Source organism: Oncorhynchus tshawytscha, linkage group LG18, assembly GCF_018296145.1.
Source record: "Oncorhynchus tshawytscha isolate Ot180627B linkage group LG18, Otsh_v2.0, whole genome shotgun sequence".
In the NCBI taxonomy this organism is placed as follows: Eukaryota; Metazoa; Chordata; class Actinopteri; order Salmoniformes; family Salmonidae; genus Oncorhynchus; species Oncorhynchus tshawytscha.
This window is the reverse complement of record NC_056446.1, coordinates 3,998,734-4,017,110: the sequence shown is the minus strand read 5'-3', so window position 1 is coordinate 4,017,110 and position 18,377 is coordinate 3,998,734. Positions and strand designations below refer to the sequence as shown.

Here is an 18,377-nt window from a genome sequence, read left to right as displayed (position 1 = left end):
GAGTTGAGGATCAGCGTGGCAGATGTGTTGTTACCTAGCCTTTAAAAACATGAGCTGGCTCACACCCAGAAAAACAGTTTGTGTGGAGGTGCTGACTAACGGTGAATAAACTATCAAAATAAAGAAAGTCACACACTCCATATATAAACTCCCAGCAATTCAATGGGTATTTACCAACATTTTGGGCATCACTGTGCCTTCCTCAGGGTAATGTCATGAATACTTGAACCAGGTTATGTAAACAGTGTAATTAGTGTAACCAATGACAGTAGTGAGGGGTGTGTCATAATGATTAAGTTAATTAAAATGAATTAGTGAAATTGTTAAAAAATAGTATATTGCATATTAAATATATTACACTATTGTTATCATATAGAAACATCATGGAATATTGTACATCATATTAGCATCAACATACATTATTGTTCCATTCAAAAAATAAGGATATTTCATATTTTCAAGTTCAGAAGTCAGAACCCATCACCTGCTATGTAAAAGAGACAGAATAATGCACAATGGTCAATCCTATCCGGGATCCTTGGGACATCCCTACCCTAAACCCTACCTTAACCATTTTAAATGTCAACTTCAACGGGCTAGGGATGTCCCAAGGATGTATCTCTACCTGAAAATACATGATCTAAGTGATTGATAGTTGGTATTCAGCAGTCATGAAGCCTAATTTACTTTAATGAACTACTAAAATAGTGATTTTGTCAGACAGCGGCTCTACACTTTATTGACTGACTGATCCAGTCATCCTTCCATCCCTCCTCAGCCTTCCTCTCCCCTGAAGACCCAGTGAGGGTGGAGCTCAGTCAGAGAACTGTTGAGGGACTGGTTAGGAAGAACACTTCTTCAGCCAGAGGTGAGAGGTCACACATGGTTTAGATGGTAAATATTTATGTTGCCTTAGTGGTTCATCATAAAAGCAAAAGGTAATATGTTCCATCTATGTTTATTTACATTAGTGCAAATTGACCACCGATATTGGTGTAATTTCTCAACCCTTTTAGCTGAATGAAAGTTATTTTCCCCTCAGGCACACACATTTGTTCTTTGTTATTATGAAGGTCATTTGTGTCAAAGGTACTTTTCCCCACTCATTCACACGGCTTATGCATACTCAGTGGCCTGACCGTCTCCAGACAGTGTCAAAGGCCCATCCTGGTAGATCTGAACCTAATGCAGCTCTGCGTGATCAGATGACAGAAGTCACATTTAGGTGCCAGGTGTAACTGAGGCCGAAGATGCTCCATATCCATTACTTTGAGTGTTTAATATAATATGACTAAATGTGTTTCTGTGTTACAGGGACAGTCAAGAAATGGAACGGCAAGGCCACAGAACATAAGCAGAGCTGTGGGAGACCACCTCAAGCCCCTGGTAGAGCCAGGGGTGGTGTTTACCACTCCACCACACCTTCAGCAAGCTGGAAAAGTGGGATTGGTACTGTTTTTCATACTAAGATGGACCAAGATACGTGTTGCTGTTACACATATTGGTTTGACGTAAGTCTTGATTGGTCGGTCATTGGGTTCATTTGTCTTACAATATGTTCAAATCAAGCTTTATATATACAGTACATTTCAGATATGGATGCAACACAAAGGCTTCATAGGAAAAAAATATGAAAATAAACAAATATTTAGTACACAAACATAAGATAAAAAAACAGACTAATGAGCATTGATTAAAATATGAATTGGATGCAATATCCAATCCAAAATATAGGCTTGTTTTTTAGGAGGGGCTCTGAATGTTGACGAGTAACAAAAACTGTGACCTAAAAGACACCCACCATGAGACCCACTAAATCTGCCGAAGAAGAGTCAAACAAAAGAAAAACCCACACCACTTAAAGACAGGAAGCAAACCAAAAACGTAGCGCAACTAAAGGTGTTGCCGCTCCACATCTATCAAGACAACTGGAGCACTGAGCCAGACACTCTTAAATAGAACTTGGACCAGCTCAGGTGAAAGACCTTCCCACTAACGAGATGGACAAGCCAGCAAGGAGTAACACATACTGACTAACGAGGTGACACCAATCAGTGCGCCCTACGAGCTATAAGCATTAAAAGTCCAACCTCAAAACATAAATGGAAAAACCAAAGCCTGTAACACCTCGCTGACAACAATAAAAATATATATTTAAAAAAACATGTAATTCGAAATATATTTTTCTACAATGTAATGGTTTGCTTCTAGAACTCTAGAGCCCAAACAAAACTAATCTCCAATACAGAAAAACGTGCAGTCAAAATCAATTGGGATCCACTGGCTAAACGCAAAACACAAATGTTTTTGACTGCCCACCCTTGAGACAATCAGCAACCAAGTTGTCCTTACCCCGGACATGTCTGATATCAAGAGGAAACTCCTGCAATATCCGAAGTAACTTTCCACCTCACTGCGGGGCTTCTCTCTCTTTTAAGGGTTCACTCGGAATTAACCCTGATATTATAAAAGCAGGGCAACAATGTCAATATAATTATACCCGAAAATTGTCAGTTGGTTGTATAAATATTTATGATTACTAAATGTTACATGAATTGTAAATATGAAATATCAAAACCAAATGTACACCTCTTTGGCAACAATTCACTTAATGGTGATGCATGGAATCATAAAACAAGACAGTCAGCTACATTTTGGAGTGATGCATTTAAATTTAGGGGTTGCGAAACAAAGGAACACAACACTTATTTGTCATCACTCATCGATATCATGTTGAAATCAATTGTGCGAGAGGAGGGAGATGTAAAAACAGCTCAAAAACCACACATAATCTGGGAATAATGTGTACATCACTGGTTAGAGGACAATTTGTAGCTAGCTACATTTTGAAGTGTGCATTTTGATTCCAGTGGGTCACCAACGTGGTAAACAGCTAGTTACATTTTGAAGTGTTGCATTTTGATTCAAGTGGGTCACCAACATGGTAAACAGCTAGTTACATTTTGAAGTGTTGCATTTTGATTCAAGTGGGTCACCAACGTGGTAAACAGCTAGTTACATTTTGAAGTGTTGCATTTTGATTCAAGTGGGTCACCAACATGGTAATTGAAACACAGCTCTTTTTGTGTTAATCACTTTTTGTTAAATCATAATAAATAGTACTCATTCAATTCAGACCCTGGATTTTTCCAGAGGCTAATATCCAAATCATGCTGAAATCAATTGAATGGGGCAAACATTTAGGGTTCTACATTGTGACATTCCTTAAAATACTCCTACTACAATGTTAAAAACATTCTACATTGTGAAATGATTTAATTGATATCATGAAACAACTCCTTCATGTATTTTCTGATGTTTGATCAGAGATCTTTTATCAGAGTATCTCTTGTCACACTGATCACAGTTATAAGATTTCTCTCCTGTGTGTGTTCTCTGGTGTACTGTCAGATCGCTAGACTGAACAAAACTCTTCCCACATTGATTACAACTAAAGGACCTCTCTCCTGTATGTGTTCTCTGGCATATAGTCAGATTCCTAGATGTAGTAAAACTCTTCCCACATTGAATACAGCTATAAGGGTTCTCTCCTGTGTGTGTTCTCTGGTGTAGCTTCAAAGACTGTGATGTTGAAAAGCTTTTCCCACAATTTGAGCAGTGGTGAAGCTTCTCTCCTGTGTGTACTCGCTGGTGTGTAGTCAGATGGCTAGATGTATTAAAACTCTTCCCACATTGATTACAGCTATAAGGTTTCTCTCCTGTGTGTGTTCGCTGGTGTATAGTCAGATTGCTAGATGTAATAAAACCTTTCCCACATTGATCACAGCTATACGATTTCTCTCCTGTGTGTGTTTTCTGGTGCAGCTTCAAAGTCTGTAATGTAGAAAAGCTTTTCCCACAACCTGAACAGTGGTGAAATTTCTCTCCTGTGTGTACTCGCTGGTGTGTAGTCAGCTGGCTAGATGTAATAAAACTCTTACCGCACTGATCACAGCTATAAGATTTCTCTCCTGTGTGTGTCCGCTGGTGTATATTCAGATAGCTAGATGTAATAAAACTCTTCCCGCATTGATCACAGCGAAAAGGTTTCTCTCCTGTGTGTGTTCTCTGGTGTACTGTCAGATCGCTAGACTGAACAAAACTCTTCCCACATTGATTACAACTAAATGATCTCTCTCCTGTGTGTGTTCTCTGGTGTATAGTCAGATTGCTAGAAGTAGTAAAACTCTTCCCACATTGAATACAGCTATAAGGTTTCTCTCCTGTGTGTAGTTTCTGGTGTGATTTCAGGGAGCCTGACTGAGTAAAATTCTTCCCACATTGATCACAGCTATGAGGTTTCTCTCCTGTGTGTGTTCTCTGGTGCAGCTTCAAAATCTGTGATGTTGAAAAGCTTTTCCCACAATCTGAACAGTGGTGAGATTTCTCTCCTGTGTGTACTCGCTGGTGTATTTTAAGGTCTGATGAATATTTGCAACATTTCCCACAGTCAGAGCAGCAATGAGATTTCTTTCCTGTGGGTCTCTGCTGGTGTTTCTTGAGGTGTTCTGATCTGGAGAGACTCTTCTCTGCCTCGTCAGCATCATGAGGTTGTTGAGGCTCCCCAGATGATCCACGATAGTCCTGTCTCTCTCCTGAGTGAACAACAAAGTCAGAGAGATGGTTAAAGGCCCACAACAGCAGAAATCCATTGTTTATTTGAGGTGAAAGGTGATGCCCAGAGCGTACCCATGAAGTTGTACAATAATTGACGTCTGTTAAATTATTTGACAATTAAGACAGTCAAGTTAGCAACAAGTCATATTTTGTCTTGTTTTCACATTAATAGTAACATCGATGACTGTTCAGTTATAATAAAGTTGTGAAATCCTAAGCAGTGTGCCAGACAACTATTGGTCTCCAATATGGGCCCCTTTCTGTGTATGCAAAAATTGTGTCAGGAGGACAATGCGCAGGCAATTTGGTTGTAGAAACTCCTCCCTGCTAATGTGGAAACCGCTAGTTTTGTACGAAGGTTTTAGTTTTTCCACTATGTGTTCTGAATATTACAACTTTGGATTTTAATTGTAAGGCTCGTTTGAATCTCCTGCTTAATATAATGTTTGTGTTATTGCCGCAAATCAACTGCTTTATACTTCAACAAGTAAAATGCTCTTTGGATAGCTTTTCCATTAGCCTGACAATGAGTGTTTGTACACGTTGTGTATGCCAAATTGGCCCATAACTTCACCTAACAACATAGACCTAGGACTATAAATCATGTAATATTTTTGGTGAAACATGGAAACTAAAATGTCTTTGTCATGACATTTCATAACCTGATCACCAGATAATTTTGTGAATAATCCCACTAGGCTACTCTGTAATGTGTTGTCATTCTAAATGTCCTGAATAAAGGAAATTAGCTCTGTGTGTTGTACAATAGCTTATACATCAAGGAACAGTTCTCTACACATTATGAGCTAAGAATCTCTGTGTCCTAACAGACTAACGAGACCTTACTGGAAATCAAGTAGACAACAAACATTAAAAACATCAATTTGTTTAGGGAGGTTGGATCAAATGTGGAGCATGGTATAACTATCTTTAAGACGGAGAGCAAGGCTGACGTTTTACGTATTCTCAACCAATTGTGTTTTTTTGATAGTTTCTTTACGTTGTTTGGAACTTATTTTTTAAACTTATTTTGCACATAATGTTGTCGCTACCGTCTCTTATGACCGAAGATAACTTCAGGACATTAAAACTGCGATTACTCACCACGGACTGGCAGAATCATTTTTTCCTTTAATAAGTCCGACGAGCCCGACGTGAACGATATACTGCTTTCCCGGGGCCCAGATCCCCGTTAATTGCGTGAAGAGAAGGCGGAGAAACAGGGGCGAAAGGGCAGGCTGCGTTCTGAGAATTTGTAGGCGATCGAATAAACCCCCACTTCCTTCCATTCTGCTAGCAAACGTGCAATCTTTGGAAAGTAAAATTGATGACCTACGCGGAAGAATAAACTACCAAAGGAACATTCAAAACTGTAATATCTTATGATTCATGGAGTCGTGGCTAAACAACAACATTATCAACATACAGCTGACTGGTTATTTTTAATTTTTTAATTTTATTTCACCTTTATTTAACCAGGTAGGCAAGTTGAGAACAAGTTCTCATTTACAATTGCGACCTGGCCAAGATAAAGCAAAGCAGTTCGACACATACAACAACACAGAGTTACACATGGAGTAATAATACAGTAGAAACAAGTCTACATACCATGTGAGCAAATGAGGTGAGATAAGGGAGGTAAAGGCAGAAAAAGGCCATGGTGGCAAAGTAAATACAATATAGCAAGTAAAACACTGGAATGGTAGATTTGCAGTGGAAGAATGTGCAAGGTAGAAATAAAAATAATGGGGTGCAAAGGAGCAAAATAAATAAATAAATAAAATAAATACAGTAGGGAAAGAGGTAGTTGCTTGGGCTACATTATAGATGGGCTATGTACAGGTGCAGCAATATGTGAGCTGCTCTGACAGCTGGTGCTTAAAGCTAGTGAGGGAGATAAGTGTTTCCAGTTTCAGAGATTTTTGTTGTTCGTTCCAGTCATTGGAAGCAGAGAACTGGAAGGAGAGGCGGCCAAAGAAAGAATTGGTTTTGGGGGTGACCAGAGAGATATACCTGCTGGAGCGCGTGCTACAGGTGGGTGATTCTATGGTGACCAGCGAGCTGAGATAAGGGGGGACTTTACCTAGCAGAATCTTGTAGATGACATGGAGCCAGTGGGTTTGGCGATGAGTATGAAGCGAGGGCCAGCCTACGAGAGCGTACAGGTCGCAATGGTGGGTAGTATATGGGGCTTTGGTGACAAAACGGATGGAACTGTGATAGACTGCATCCAATTTGTTGAGTAGGTATTGGAGGCTATTTTGTAAATGACATCGCCAAAGTCGAGGATTGGTAGGATGGTCAGTTTTATAAGGGTATGTTTGGCAGCATGAGTGAAGGATCCTTTGTTGTGAAATAGGAAGCCAATTCTAGATTTAACTTTGGATTGGAGATGTTTGATGTGGGTCTGGAAGAAGAGTTTACAGTCTAACCAGACACCTAAGTATTTGTAGTTGTCCACGTATTTTAAGTCAGAGCCGTCCAGAGTAGTGATGTTGGACAGGCGGGCAGGTGCAGGCAGCGATCGGTTGAAGAGCATGCATTTAGTTTTACTTATACTTAAGAGCAATTGGAGGCCACGGAAGGAGAGTTGTATGGCATTGAAGCTTGCCTGGAGGGTTGTTAACAGTGTCCAAAGAAGGGCCAGAAGTATACAGAATGGTGTCGTCTGCGTAGAGGTGGATCAGAGACTCACCAACAGCAAGAGCGACATCATTGATGTTTACAGAGAAGAGAGTCGGTCCAATAATTGAACCCCCATAGAGACTGCCAGAGGTCCAGATAACAGACCCTCCGATTTGACACACTGAACTCTATCAGAGAAGGAGTTGGTGAACCAGACGAGGCAATCATTTGAGAAACCAAGGGTGTCGAGTCTGCCGACGAGGATGTGGTGATTGACAGAGTCGAAAGCCTTGGCCAGATCAATGAATACGGCTGCACAGTAATGTTTCTTATCGATGGCGGTTAAGATATCGTTTAGGACCTTAAGCGTGGCTGAGGTGCACCCATGACCAGCTCTGAAACCAGATTGCATAGCAGAGAGGGTATGGTGATATTCGAAATGGTCGGTAATCTGTTTGTTGACTTGGCTTTCGAAGTCCTTAGAAAGGCAGGGTAGGATAGATGTAGCTCTGTAGCAGTTTGGGTCAAGAGTGTCCCCCCCCTTTGAAGAGAGGGGATGACCGCAGCTGCTTTCCAATCTTTGGGAATCTCAGACGACACGAAAGAGAGGTTGAACAGGCTAGTAATAGGGGTGGCAACAATTTCGGCAGATAATTTTAGAAAGAAAGGGTCCAGATTGTCTAGCCCGGCTGATTTGTCAGGGTCCAGATTTTGCAGCTCTTTCAGAACATCAGCTGACTGGATTTGGGAGAAGGAGAAATAGGGAAGGCTTGGGCGAGTTGCTGTGGGGGGTGCAGTACTGTTGACCGGGGTAGGGGTAGCCAGGTGGAAAGCATGGCCAGCCGTAGAAAAATGCTTATTGAAGTTCTCAATTATAGTGGATTCATCAGTGGTGACAGTGTTTCCTATCTTCAGTGCATTGGGCAGCTGGGAGGAGGTGTTCTTATTCTCCATGGACTTTACAGTGATCCAGAACTTTGAGTTAGTGTTGCAGAAAGCAAATTTCTGCTTGAAAAAGCAAGCCTTGGCTTTTCTAACTGCCTGTGTATATTGGTTTCTAGCTTCCCTGAATAGCTGCATATCATGGGGGCTGTTTGATGCTAATGCAGAACGCCATAGGATGTTTTTTTGTTGGTTAAGGGCAGTCAGGTCTGGGGAGAACCAAGGGCTATATCTGTTCCTGGTTCTAAATTTCTTGAATGGGGCATGCTTATTTAAGATGGTTAGGAAGGCATTTAAAAAATAACCAGGCATCCTCTACTGACGGGATGAGATCAATTTCCTTCCAGGATACCCCGGCCAGGTCGATTAGAAAGAACTGCTCGCTGAAGTGTTTCAGGGAGCGTTTGACAGTGGTGAGTGGAGGTCGTTTGACCGCTGACCCATTACGGATGCAGGCAATGAGGCAGTGATCGCTAAGATCTTGGTTGAAGACAGCAGAAGCGTATTTAGAGGGCAACTTGGTTAGGACGATATCTATGAGGGTGCCCGTGTTTACGGCTTTAGTGAGGTACCTGGTAGGTTCATTGATAATTTGTGTGAGATTGAGGACATCAAGCTTAGATTGTAGGATGGCTGGAGTGTTAAGCATGTTCCGGTTTAGGTCGGCTGCAGTGAAGGAGAGTCCGCATGTTTTCGTTGCAGGCCATGTCAGTGGCACTGTATTGTCCTCAAAGCGGGCAAAAAAGTTATTTAGTCTGCCTGGGAGCAAGACATCCTGGTCCGTGACTGGGCTGGATTTCTTCTTGTAGTCCGTGATTGACTGTAGACCCTGCCACATGCCTCTTGTGTCTGAGCCGTTGAATTGAGATTCTACTTTGTCTCTGTACTGACGCTTAGCTTGTTTGATAGCCTTGCGGAGGGAATAGCTGCACTGTTTGTATTCGGTCATGTTACCAGTCACCTTGCCCTGATTAAAAGCAGTGGTTCGCGCTTTCAGTTTCACGCGAATGCTGCCATCAATCCACGGTTTCTGGTTAGGGAATGTTTTAATCGTTGATATGGGAACGACATCTTCAACGCACGTTCTAATGAACTCGCACACCGAATCAGCGTATTCGTCAATATTGTTATCTGACGCAATACGAAACATATCCCAGTCCATGTGATGGAAGCAGTCTTGGAGTGTGGAGTCAGCTTGGTCGGACCAGCGTTGGACAGACCTCAGCGTGGGAGCCTCTTGTTTTAGTTTCTGTCTGTAGGCGGGGTTCAACAAAATGGAGTCGTGGTCAGCTTTTCCGAAAGGAGGGCGGGGCCAGGCCTTATATGCGTCGCGGAAGTTAGAGTAACAATGATCCAAGGTTTTTCCACCCCTGGTTGCGCAATAGATATGCTGATAAAATTTAGGGAGTCTTGTTTTCAGATTAGCCTTGTTAAAATCCCCAGCTACAATGAATGCAGCCTCCGGATAAATGGATTCCAGTTTGCAAAGAGTCAAATAAAGTTTGTTCAGAGCCATCGATGTGTCTGCTTGGGGGGGATATATACGGCTGTGATTATAATCGAAGAGAATTCTCTTGGTAGATAATGAGGTCTACATTTGATTGTGAGGAATTCTAAATCAGGTGAACAGAAGGATTTGAGTTCCTGTATGTTACTTTCGTCACACCATGTCTCGTTAGCCATAAGGCATACGCCCCCGCCCCTCTTCTTACCAGAAAGATGGTCGTTTCTGTCGGCGCGATGCGTGGAGAAACCCGCTGGCTGCACCGCCTCGGATAGCGTCTCTCCAGTGAGCCATGTTTCCGTGAAGCAAAGAACGTTACAGTCTCTGATGTCCCTCTGGAATGCTACCCTTGCTCGGATTTCATCAACCTTGTTGTCAAGAGACTGGACATTGGCGAGAAGAATGCTAGGGAGTGGTGCACGATGTGCCCGTCTCCGGAGTCTGACCAGAAGACCGCCCCGTTTCCCTCTTTTTCGGAGTCGTTTTTTTGGGTCGCCGCATAGGATCCATTCTGTTGTCCCGGTTGAAAGGCAGAACACAGGATCCGCGTCACGAAAAACAGATTCTTGGTCGTACTGATGGTGAGTGTACGCTGATCTTATATTCAGTAGTTCTTCTCGACTGTATGTAATGAAACCTAAGATGACCTGGGGTACTAATGTAAGAAATAACACGTAAAAAAACAAAACACTGCATAGTTTCCTAGGAGCGCGAAGCGAGGCGGCCATCTCTGTTGGCGCCATCCCCCTGATTCCTGCTTACAAGCTCAAATTAAAGCAAGAAGCACCAGTGACTCTATCAATAAAAAAGTGGTCAGATGAAGCAGATGCTAAGCTACAGAACTGTTTTGCTAGCACAGCCTGGAATATGTTCCAGGATTCCTCCGATAGCATTCAGGAGTACACCACAAAGGTCATTGGCTTCATCAATCAGTGCATCAATGACGTTGTCCCCACAGTGACCGTACGTACATACCCCAACCAGAAGCCATGGATTACAGGCAACATCCGCACTGAGCTAAAGGCTAGAGCTGCTGCTTTAAAGGAGCGGGACTCTAACCCGGAAGCTTATAAAAAATCCCGCTATGCCCTCCGACGAACCATCAAACAGGCAAAGTGTCAATAAGATCGAATCGTACTACAAAGGCTCTGACGCTCGTTGGATGTGGCAGGGCTTGCAAACCATTACAGACTACAAAGGGAAGCACAGCCGATAGATGTCCAGTGACACAAGCCTAGCAGATGAGCTAAACTACGGCAAATAACACCGACACGTGCATGAGAGCACCAGCTGTTCCGGAAGACTGTGTGATCACGCTCTACGCAGCCGATGTGAGTAAGACCTTTAAACAGGTCAACATTCACAGGGCCGCAGGGCCAGACGGATTACCAGGATGTTTACTGTGAGCATGTGCTGACCAACCGGCAAGTGTCTTCACTGATATTTTCAACCTCTCCCTGTCCGAGTCTGTAATACCAACATGTTTTAAGCAGACCACCATAGTCCCTGTGCCCAAGAACACGAATGTAACCTGCCTAAATGACTACCGACCTATAGCATTCACGTTTGTAGCCATGAAGTGCTTTGAAAGGCTGGTCACGGCTCACATCAACAACATTATCCCAGAAACCCTAGACCCACTTCAATTTGCATACCGCCCTAACAGATCCACAGATGATGCAATCTCTATTGCACTCCACACTGCCCTTTCCCACCTGGACAAAAGGAACACCTATGTCAGAATGCTGTTCATTGACTACAGCTAAGCATTCAACACCATCGTTCCCTCAAAGCTCATCAATAAACTAAGGAACCTGGGACTAAACACCTCCCTCTGCAACTGGATCCTGTACTTCCTGATGGGCCGCCCCCATGTTGTAAGTGTATGTAACAACACATCCGCCATGCTGATCCTCAACACAGGGGCCCCTAAGGGATGCGTGCTCAGTCCCGTCCAGTACTCCGTGTTCACTCATGACCGCACAACCAGGCACAACTCCAACATCATCATTAAGTTTGCCGATGACAACAGTGGTAGGCCTGATCAACGACGAGACAGCCTATAGGGAGGTCAGAGACCTGGCCGTGTGGTGCAAGGAAACGTGATCAAGACTAAGGAGATGATTGTGGACTACAGGAAAAAGAGGACCGAGCACGCCCCCATTCTCATCAACGGGGCTGTAGTTGAGCAGGTCAGCACATCACCAACAAACTAACATGGTCTAAGCACACCAAGACAGTTGTGAAAAGGGCACGATAAAACGTATTTCCCCTCAGGAGACTGAAAAGATGTGGCATGGGTCCTCAGATCCTCAAAAGGTTCTACAGCTGCACCATCAATAGCATCCCGACTGGTTGCATCACTGCCTTGTATGGCAACTGCTCGGCCTCTGACCGCAAGGCACTACAGAGGGTAGTGCGAATGGCACAGTACATCACTGGGGCCAAGCTTCCTGCCATCCATGACCTCTATACCAGGCTGTGTCAGAGGAAGGTCCTAAAAATTGTCAAAGACTCCAGCCACCCTAGTCATAGACTGTTCTCCCTGCTACAGCACGGCAAGCGGCTTCTAAACAGCTTCTTTCCCCAAGCCATAAGACTCCTGAACATCTAATCAAATGTCTACCCAGACTATTTGCACTGCCCCTCCCCACCTTTTTACACCGCTGCTACGCTCTGTTGTTATTATCTATGCAGTCACTTTATCTCTACCTATATGTACATATTACCTCAACTAACCGGGACCCCCACACATTGACTCTGTACAGTTGTTGAGAATGAGTGGACGATGGTGAAGAACAGTGGAGTGAAAAGGGTTAAAGTTGGTCATGAACAGCAGTTTATGGTTGAAGTGGGAGTCATCAGCAAGGATGTTTTTTGGGTGACCCGTTCACGGTCTCAAAGATGGTGAAGGATGAATTAGGTAAAGTGGAATCGTTTCAAGTGACCAGGAACGGTATGATGCTGATTGTGTGTCAATAGCGCAAAAGGGGAAAGCTTTGTGTGGTTTAGGGGTAACATTTCAGGTAGACGCACGTTGATTAAAACAAATGATAGACAGAAGGTTTTACTGTGGTTTGGTGAAGTGGTTCTCCCATCTTATGTAAAACATTGGTAAGTAAGATATACAGAAGCCGCTGCAGTGTTACAATTGTAAAAATGTTTGGACATGTGGCAAGTGTTTGTCAAAGGAATAAATGTCAGATGAAGCATGTTGTAATTGTGGGAATCACACTCCAAAGTTCCCGGAGTGCCCTGTATGGATGAAGGAGGTCACAGTAGCTAGGATCAGGCCCATACAGCAGGTGTCCTATGTGGAGGCAGTGAAAATAGCTGAAGGGGTGAGGAGAGGAGAAGGTAGTGGATGTCCCACAGTCTGCAGTGAAGCCATGCAGGAGAAGGATCCCAACACACTAATAGTGAAGGTGGACTTTGTTGTGTTTATAGCGCAAGTGAGAAATTGCACTAGTCAAACTGTTAATTTGTATTTTTTGTAATTGGTATGATTGTTTTGGGGGTATATTTTACAACCCCATACAGTAGGTGTTTTGGTGGTATATTTTACAAACCTGTGTACAGTAGGTGTTTTGGGGGTATATTTTACAACCCCGTACAGTAGGTGTTTTGGGGGTATATTGTACAACCCCGTACAGTAGGTGTTTATTTTACAACCCTGTACAGTAGGTGTTTTGGGGGCAGCAATACACCTGATGAGTGTAGTCTGACAATAAACCTCAGAGAAGAAGACATGGTAAGAACCAAAGTGTTGGTCAGTGTTTCCAGGTGACCCTAATTAGATGTTACTTTACATGTTGTTTTCTTACTTCATGTAGCCGGCTAGCTAGCCAACATATTCATACCTCTCTGATAAGATACCGCTGCACAAACATGCTTATCTAGGCCTACAAAAGCACTGGCACCAGGCAGTATTAGCTAGCTACGTTTGACTCTTAATATGTTTAGCAAGCTAGCTAGCGATTAGCGGCTAACAGTATTTCAGCAACACCTTGCTAAGAAAATACCAACTTTCACCTTCAATGTAATGGCATGAAAGTAATTTCCAGAATATTATATCATGACTTATCAACAGCTCTCACAATTTGAACCCCACAGGGAATCTTCACTGGAAGTTAAAGACCCATTTACAATATAACCATTGATTCTTGAAAAGTATAACTTATAAATACCTCAAATGTTTGAACTGTATTACCCCATCAGAAACCAAAACATGAGCTCGTATAACGCCACTGTTTGTAAAACTAATACTATATGGCTGAGAAGTAGGGTCGATCCAAGCATTCTGACCTCACAACGACAGTAAAGCACCCAAGCTAACTGGCTAACGTTGGATAGCTTGCTAAACACAAATCAGAGAACACCTCACTCTGACCATTTTACTTTCCCTAGCAGAGCTGGTTAGGAGGTTTCCATGTTATCCAGAACGTTGGTGACTAACTGTGCTGCTGGCAACAACTTAATTTGAGCTTTTTTGCAGACGTTTACTGACACCGGCCATATTCAACGGGTGTTGAGCTTCAGTAAATTCATCAGAGCGAATTTATGAACGCACCCAAATTAACAATGTCCATTGGCTAAGAATGACGTTAAATTAACCTCTTGAGCTTACTTGAGACGCAGACGTCCCACCTAGAGCTCTAGAAATGCACATGCGCGACGCTACATGCTAATAGTATTAGTTAAAACGCAAACGTTCATTAAAATACACATGTTTGGTATTAAAATAAAGCTACAGTCATTGTGAATCTAGCCACCGTGTCAGATTTTTAAAATGCTTTTCGGCGAAAGCATGAGAAGCTATTATCTGATAGCATGCAACACCCCAAAAGACCCGTAGGGGATGTAAACAAAATAATTAGCATAGTCGGCGCTACACAAACCGCACAATAAAATATAAAACATTAATTACCTTTGACCATCTTCTTTCTTTGCACACCTTGATGTCCCATAATCAATACTGGGTCTTTTTTTGGATTAAATCGGTCCATATATAGCCTAGATATCGATCTATGAAGACTGTGTGGAAAACGGAAAAAAGAGCGTTTCATAACGTAACGTCATTTTTTAAAAGTTAAAAATTCGACGATAAACTTTCACAAAACAGAAATACCTTTCTAATGCAACTTTAGGTATAACTACACGTTAATAAGCTATAAAAATCATCAGGAGGCGATGTAAATTCGATAGCCTGCCGTGTGGAAAAATGTCCGGAAAAACACAGAGACAATGCCTCGGGTCGGTGGTCGGAGAGAATCGGTTCCCTTTGGGCGGATCTACCAAGAATCAATTCAGATTCAAATGAGGAGACTCTATAGATCCTGTGGTAGCTGTAGGTACTGCAAGCTTGGCCTCATATATTACGGTTCACCTTTAACAATTCATGGGAGTGGCGCATGGATATTTTTTTCCATCTCCAGTGATCAGATTTTCCTGCGCTTTTCGATGAAACAGACGTTCTGTTATAGTCACAGCCGTGATTTAAACAGTTTTGGAAACGTCTGAGTGTTTTCTATCCACACATACTAATCATATGCATATACTATATTCCTGGCCTGAGTAGCAGGACGCCAAAATGTTGCGCGATTTTTAACAGAATTTCCGAAAAAGTAGGGGGGAAGCTTAACAGGTTTTAATAATCAAGTCAATAAATGTTGGATAGTTAGTTAGAATATAGTAAATATACTGGCAAGTTTGATGTATTACCTAACATTAGGTAGCTAGTTGACAAACTGGTACATACAGCTGTGAAGATACGCTATCCTTAAAACCGCATAGCATAACTAACAATGTGTAAGGTGACTTATTTGAAAAGTCATTACATTGCTCAACCTTTTCTTAATATTTGTCATAATTAGTTAAAAATCAGTTCATTTGTCAGTTCTATTCTACCGTCGGACTTTGGATGTGTATTTTCCGCCATTTTGTTCAAATCTGAAAATAGTTCAACCACGCCCAATTCTTGGCGAATGTAGTACGACATCCGGGAACTTTTGGCATACTAACTACATCATACTATGACCAATAAGCATACCATATACTCCATTCACGTCACAAATAGTACAGTTAGTATGAGTATTCTAACACAGCTCAGGTCTCTGGGCTGCCATTTTGTTTATGTTTGAAAACTAAGTTGCCCCTTTAAAAAAGCCACACAACAATCAATCAACCAATATGCAGTACAAACAATAACAAAGCTGTAATTCCACCACTGTTTTGCTAATAAGATGGATGGGGCTGGAGAAATGTAACTAGTCTCAAATTCATAGACATGGATACAAGGACTGACCATCCATGATAGCAACATTATAGTTTTAACCATGTTGAGGCTATACAGTGTTGGTTTACATTGTTTCTAAACATTGGAGTAAAAAAGGTTATTTGGGGTTCTGATGGTACAACAGTTGAACTAAGCTCATGAGGCATGTGTTATATTCTTCAAGAATCAATGGCTAGAAATAAATAATAAAACATTTAAAATATTGATGTAGCAATTGCATATTTCCCCTTTAACACCACACATCAGTTCAACAACTGCAGAGCGTATGCCTCTGTATTTAAGACAGTACTTACGAGTGTAAACCAGGGCACGTTCATCGTTAGAACCATTGGATGCCTTAAGATGAGTTTGGGAAACCGGGCCCAGATATCCAGTTTCCTCCTCTTCCTTTTTCGATGTGACAGTAATCTCCCCCTCCTCCTCTTTCACTGCAAAAACTGCAACTTCCTCTTTCTCGGCCTCTTCTTTTACTGTAACATCCTCCTCCTCTTTCACTCTGAACTCCTCTTCCTCTTCTTTTACTGTAACGTATTTTTCTTCTTCTTTCACGGTAACACCCTCACTGTCTACTTGTTTTTGTATTGTAACAGCCTCTTCTTCCTTCTCCTCTTTCACTCTGAACGCGTCTTCCTCTTCTTTCACTGAAACGTCTTCCTCTTCTTCTTTCACTGTAACAGCCTCAGCATCTACTTTTTGTATTGTAACAGCCTCTCCTCCCTCCTCTTTGATGAGAGCTTCATTCTCCGTCCAGCAGACCTCCTCTTCTTTACCAGGACAGTAGCTTAGTGAACTCATGGTTGGAGATGTTAGCTAGCTAAGCTAATGCTAATTTAACCAGCCCGCTAACTGACTAAAAACAACAACACTGTAAATATGATATTAAATAGGATAACTAACTAGACGACAGAAGTTGGTTTAAAACAGTGGCTAATATAAACTAAATCGTCTAAAGAGGTTTATTGGTTCAGCTATTTTGGATAGCAAGCTACCGAGGTGGCTGACTAACTGTTGCTGCTGTTGAAAGAAGCGTTCCGTCCACTAGATTATACGTCACACCAACAGCATCACCTTAAAGCCACATACCGCCACCTGCTGACTGGAGTGGGTAACGCAGTTGAGTAAAATGTACATTTTATTTTCAGACAACAAGTTAAAGTGTAGGAAGCACGATTTTTTTACTCACCAGTGTAACAATACAGTGTGGTTAAAGACTTAGTAACCTAGTTGTATTCACCATCTGGTTACTTATAAGTATAAACAGTTATGTTTTTTGCGTTATTTCATATGTATTAATTTATTTGGGGTTATCTTCTAAACTACCCACAATGCACTATTTCTCAACGTCATATGGAGGATCTACTCTGTGCTACCGAGTTTGTATGTTAAGTGTAACGGTGTAATTAAGTTGTTAAATTCCTGCATGAAATGGGTATTATGTCACCTCCTGTTCGAGTAGTGTGTTTACATTGTCTTATACACTCAAATCAAATCAAATGTTATTGGTCACGTGCACATGGTTAGCAGATGTTAATGTGAGTGTAGCAAAATGCTTGTGCTTCTAGTTCCGACATTGTGGTAATATCGAACAAGTAATCTAACAATTCCTCAACAACTACCTAATACACACAAATCTAAAGGGGTGAATAAGAATATGTACATATAAATATATGGATGATCGATGGCAAGGCATAGGCAAGGTGCAGTAGATGGTATAAAATACAGTATATACATGTGATATGAGTAATGTAAGATATCTTAACATGATTAAAGTGTCATTGTTTAAAGTGACTAGTGATCCATTTATTAAAGTGGCCAGTGATTTGAGTCTCAATGTAGCCAGCAGCCTCTCTGAGCTAGTGAGATAGATAGAAGCTGTTTTTCAGTCTCTCAGTCCCAGCATTGAACAGGCAGTGGCTCGGGTGGTTGTCCTTGATGATCTTTTCGGCCTTTCTGTGACATCAGGTGCTGTAGGTGTCTTGGAGGGCAAGCAGTTTGCCCCCGGTGATGCGAGCCTTGCAGTTGAGGGCGGGTCAGTTTCCGTACCAGGCGGTGATACAGCGCGTCAGGATGCTCTCGACTGTGCATCTGTAAAAGTTTGTCAGGTTTTTACTTGACAAGCCAAATTTCTTCAGCCTCCTGAGGTTGAAGAGGTGCTGTTGCGCCTTTATCACCACACTGTCTGTGTGGGTGGACCATTTAAGTTTGTCTGTGATGTGTACGCCAAAGAATTTAAACGTTCCACCTCAGTGATAAAGGTATGGTTTTCTGGGTAATCCACAGCAGGTTTATGGAGAATTGCTGTGGGTAAATAGAAAAATGAATGGTCCAGGGATAGAAATGTAAAACGTTGACATTACATCATAAAATCCACCTTTTACATCATACATTAACAAT

At 42.1% G+C, this 18,377-nt stretch overlaps 1 protein-coding gene across 1 annotated transcript; it reads right to left on the bottom strand.

Moving 5' to 3' along the window:
* Window positions 1–3,309: 3,309 nt before the first annotated feature.
* Window positions 3,310–17,011, bottom strand: LOC121839962 (zinc finger protein 2 homolog; the record flags this gene model as incomplete). The annotated part of the gene is made up of 2 exons (XM_042300596.1): window positions 16,277–17,011; window positions 3,310–4,595 (listed from the first exon to the last, which is right to left on the bottom strand). Coding segments are annotated over exons 1-2 (1,788 nt in total), but the record flags the coding sequence as incomplete, so codon positions are not given.
* Between the last annotated feature and the right edge of the window lie 1,366 nt (window positions 17,012–18,377).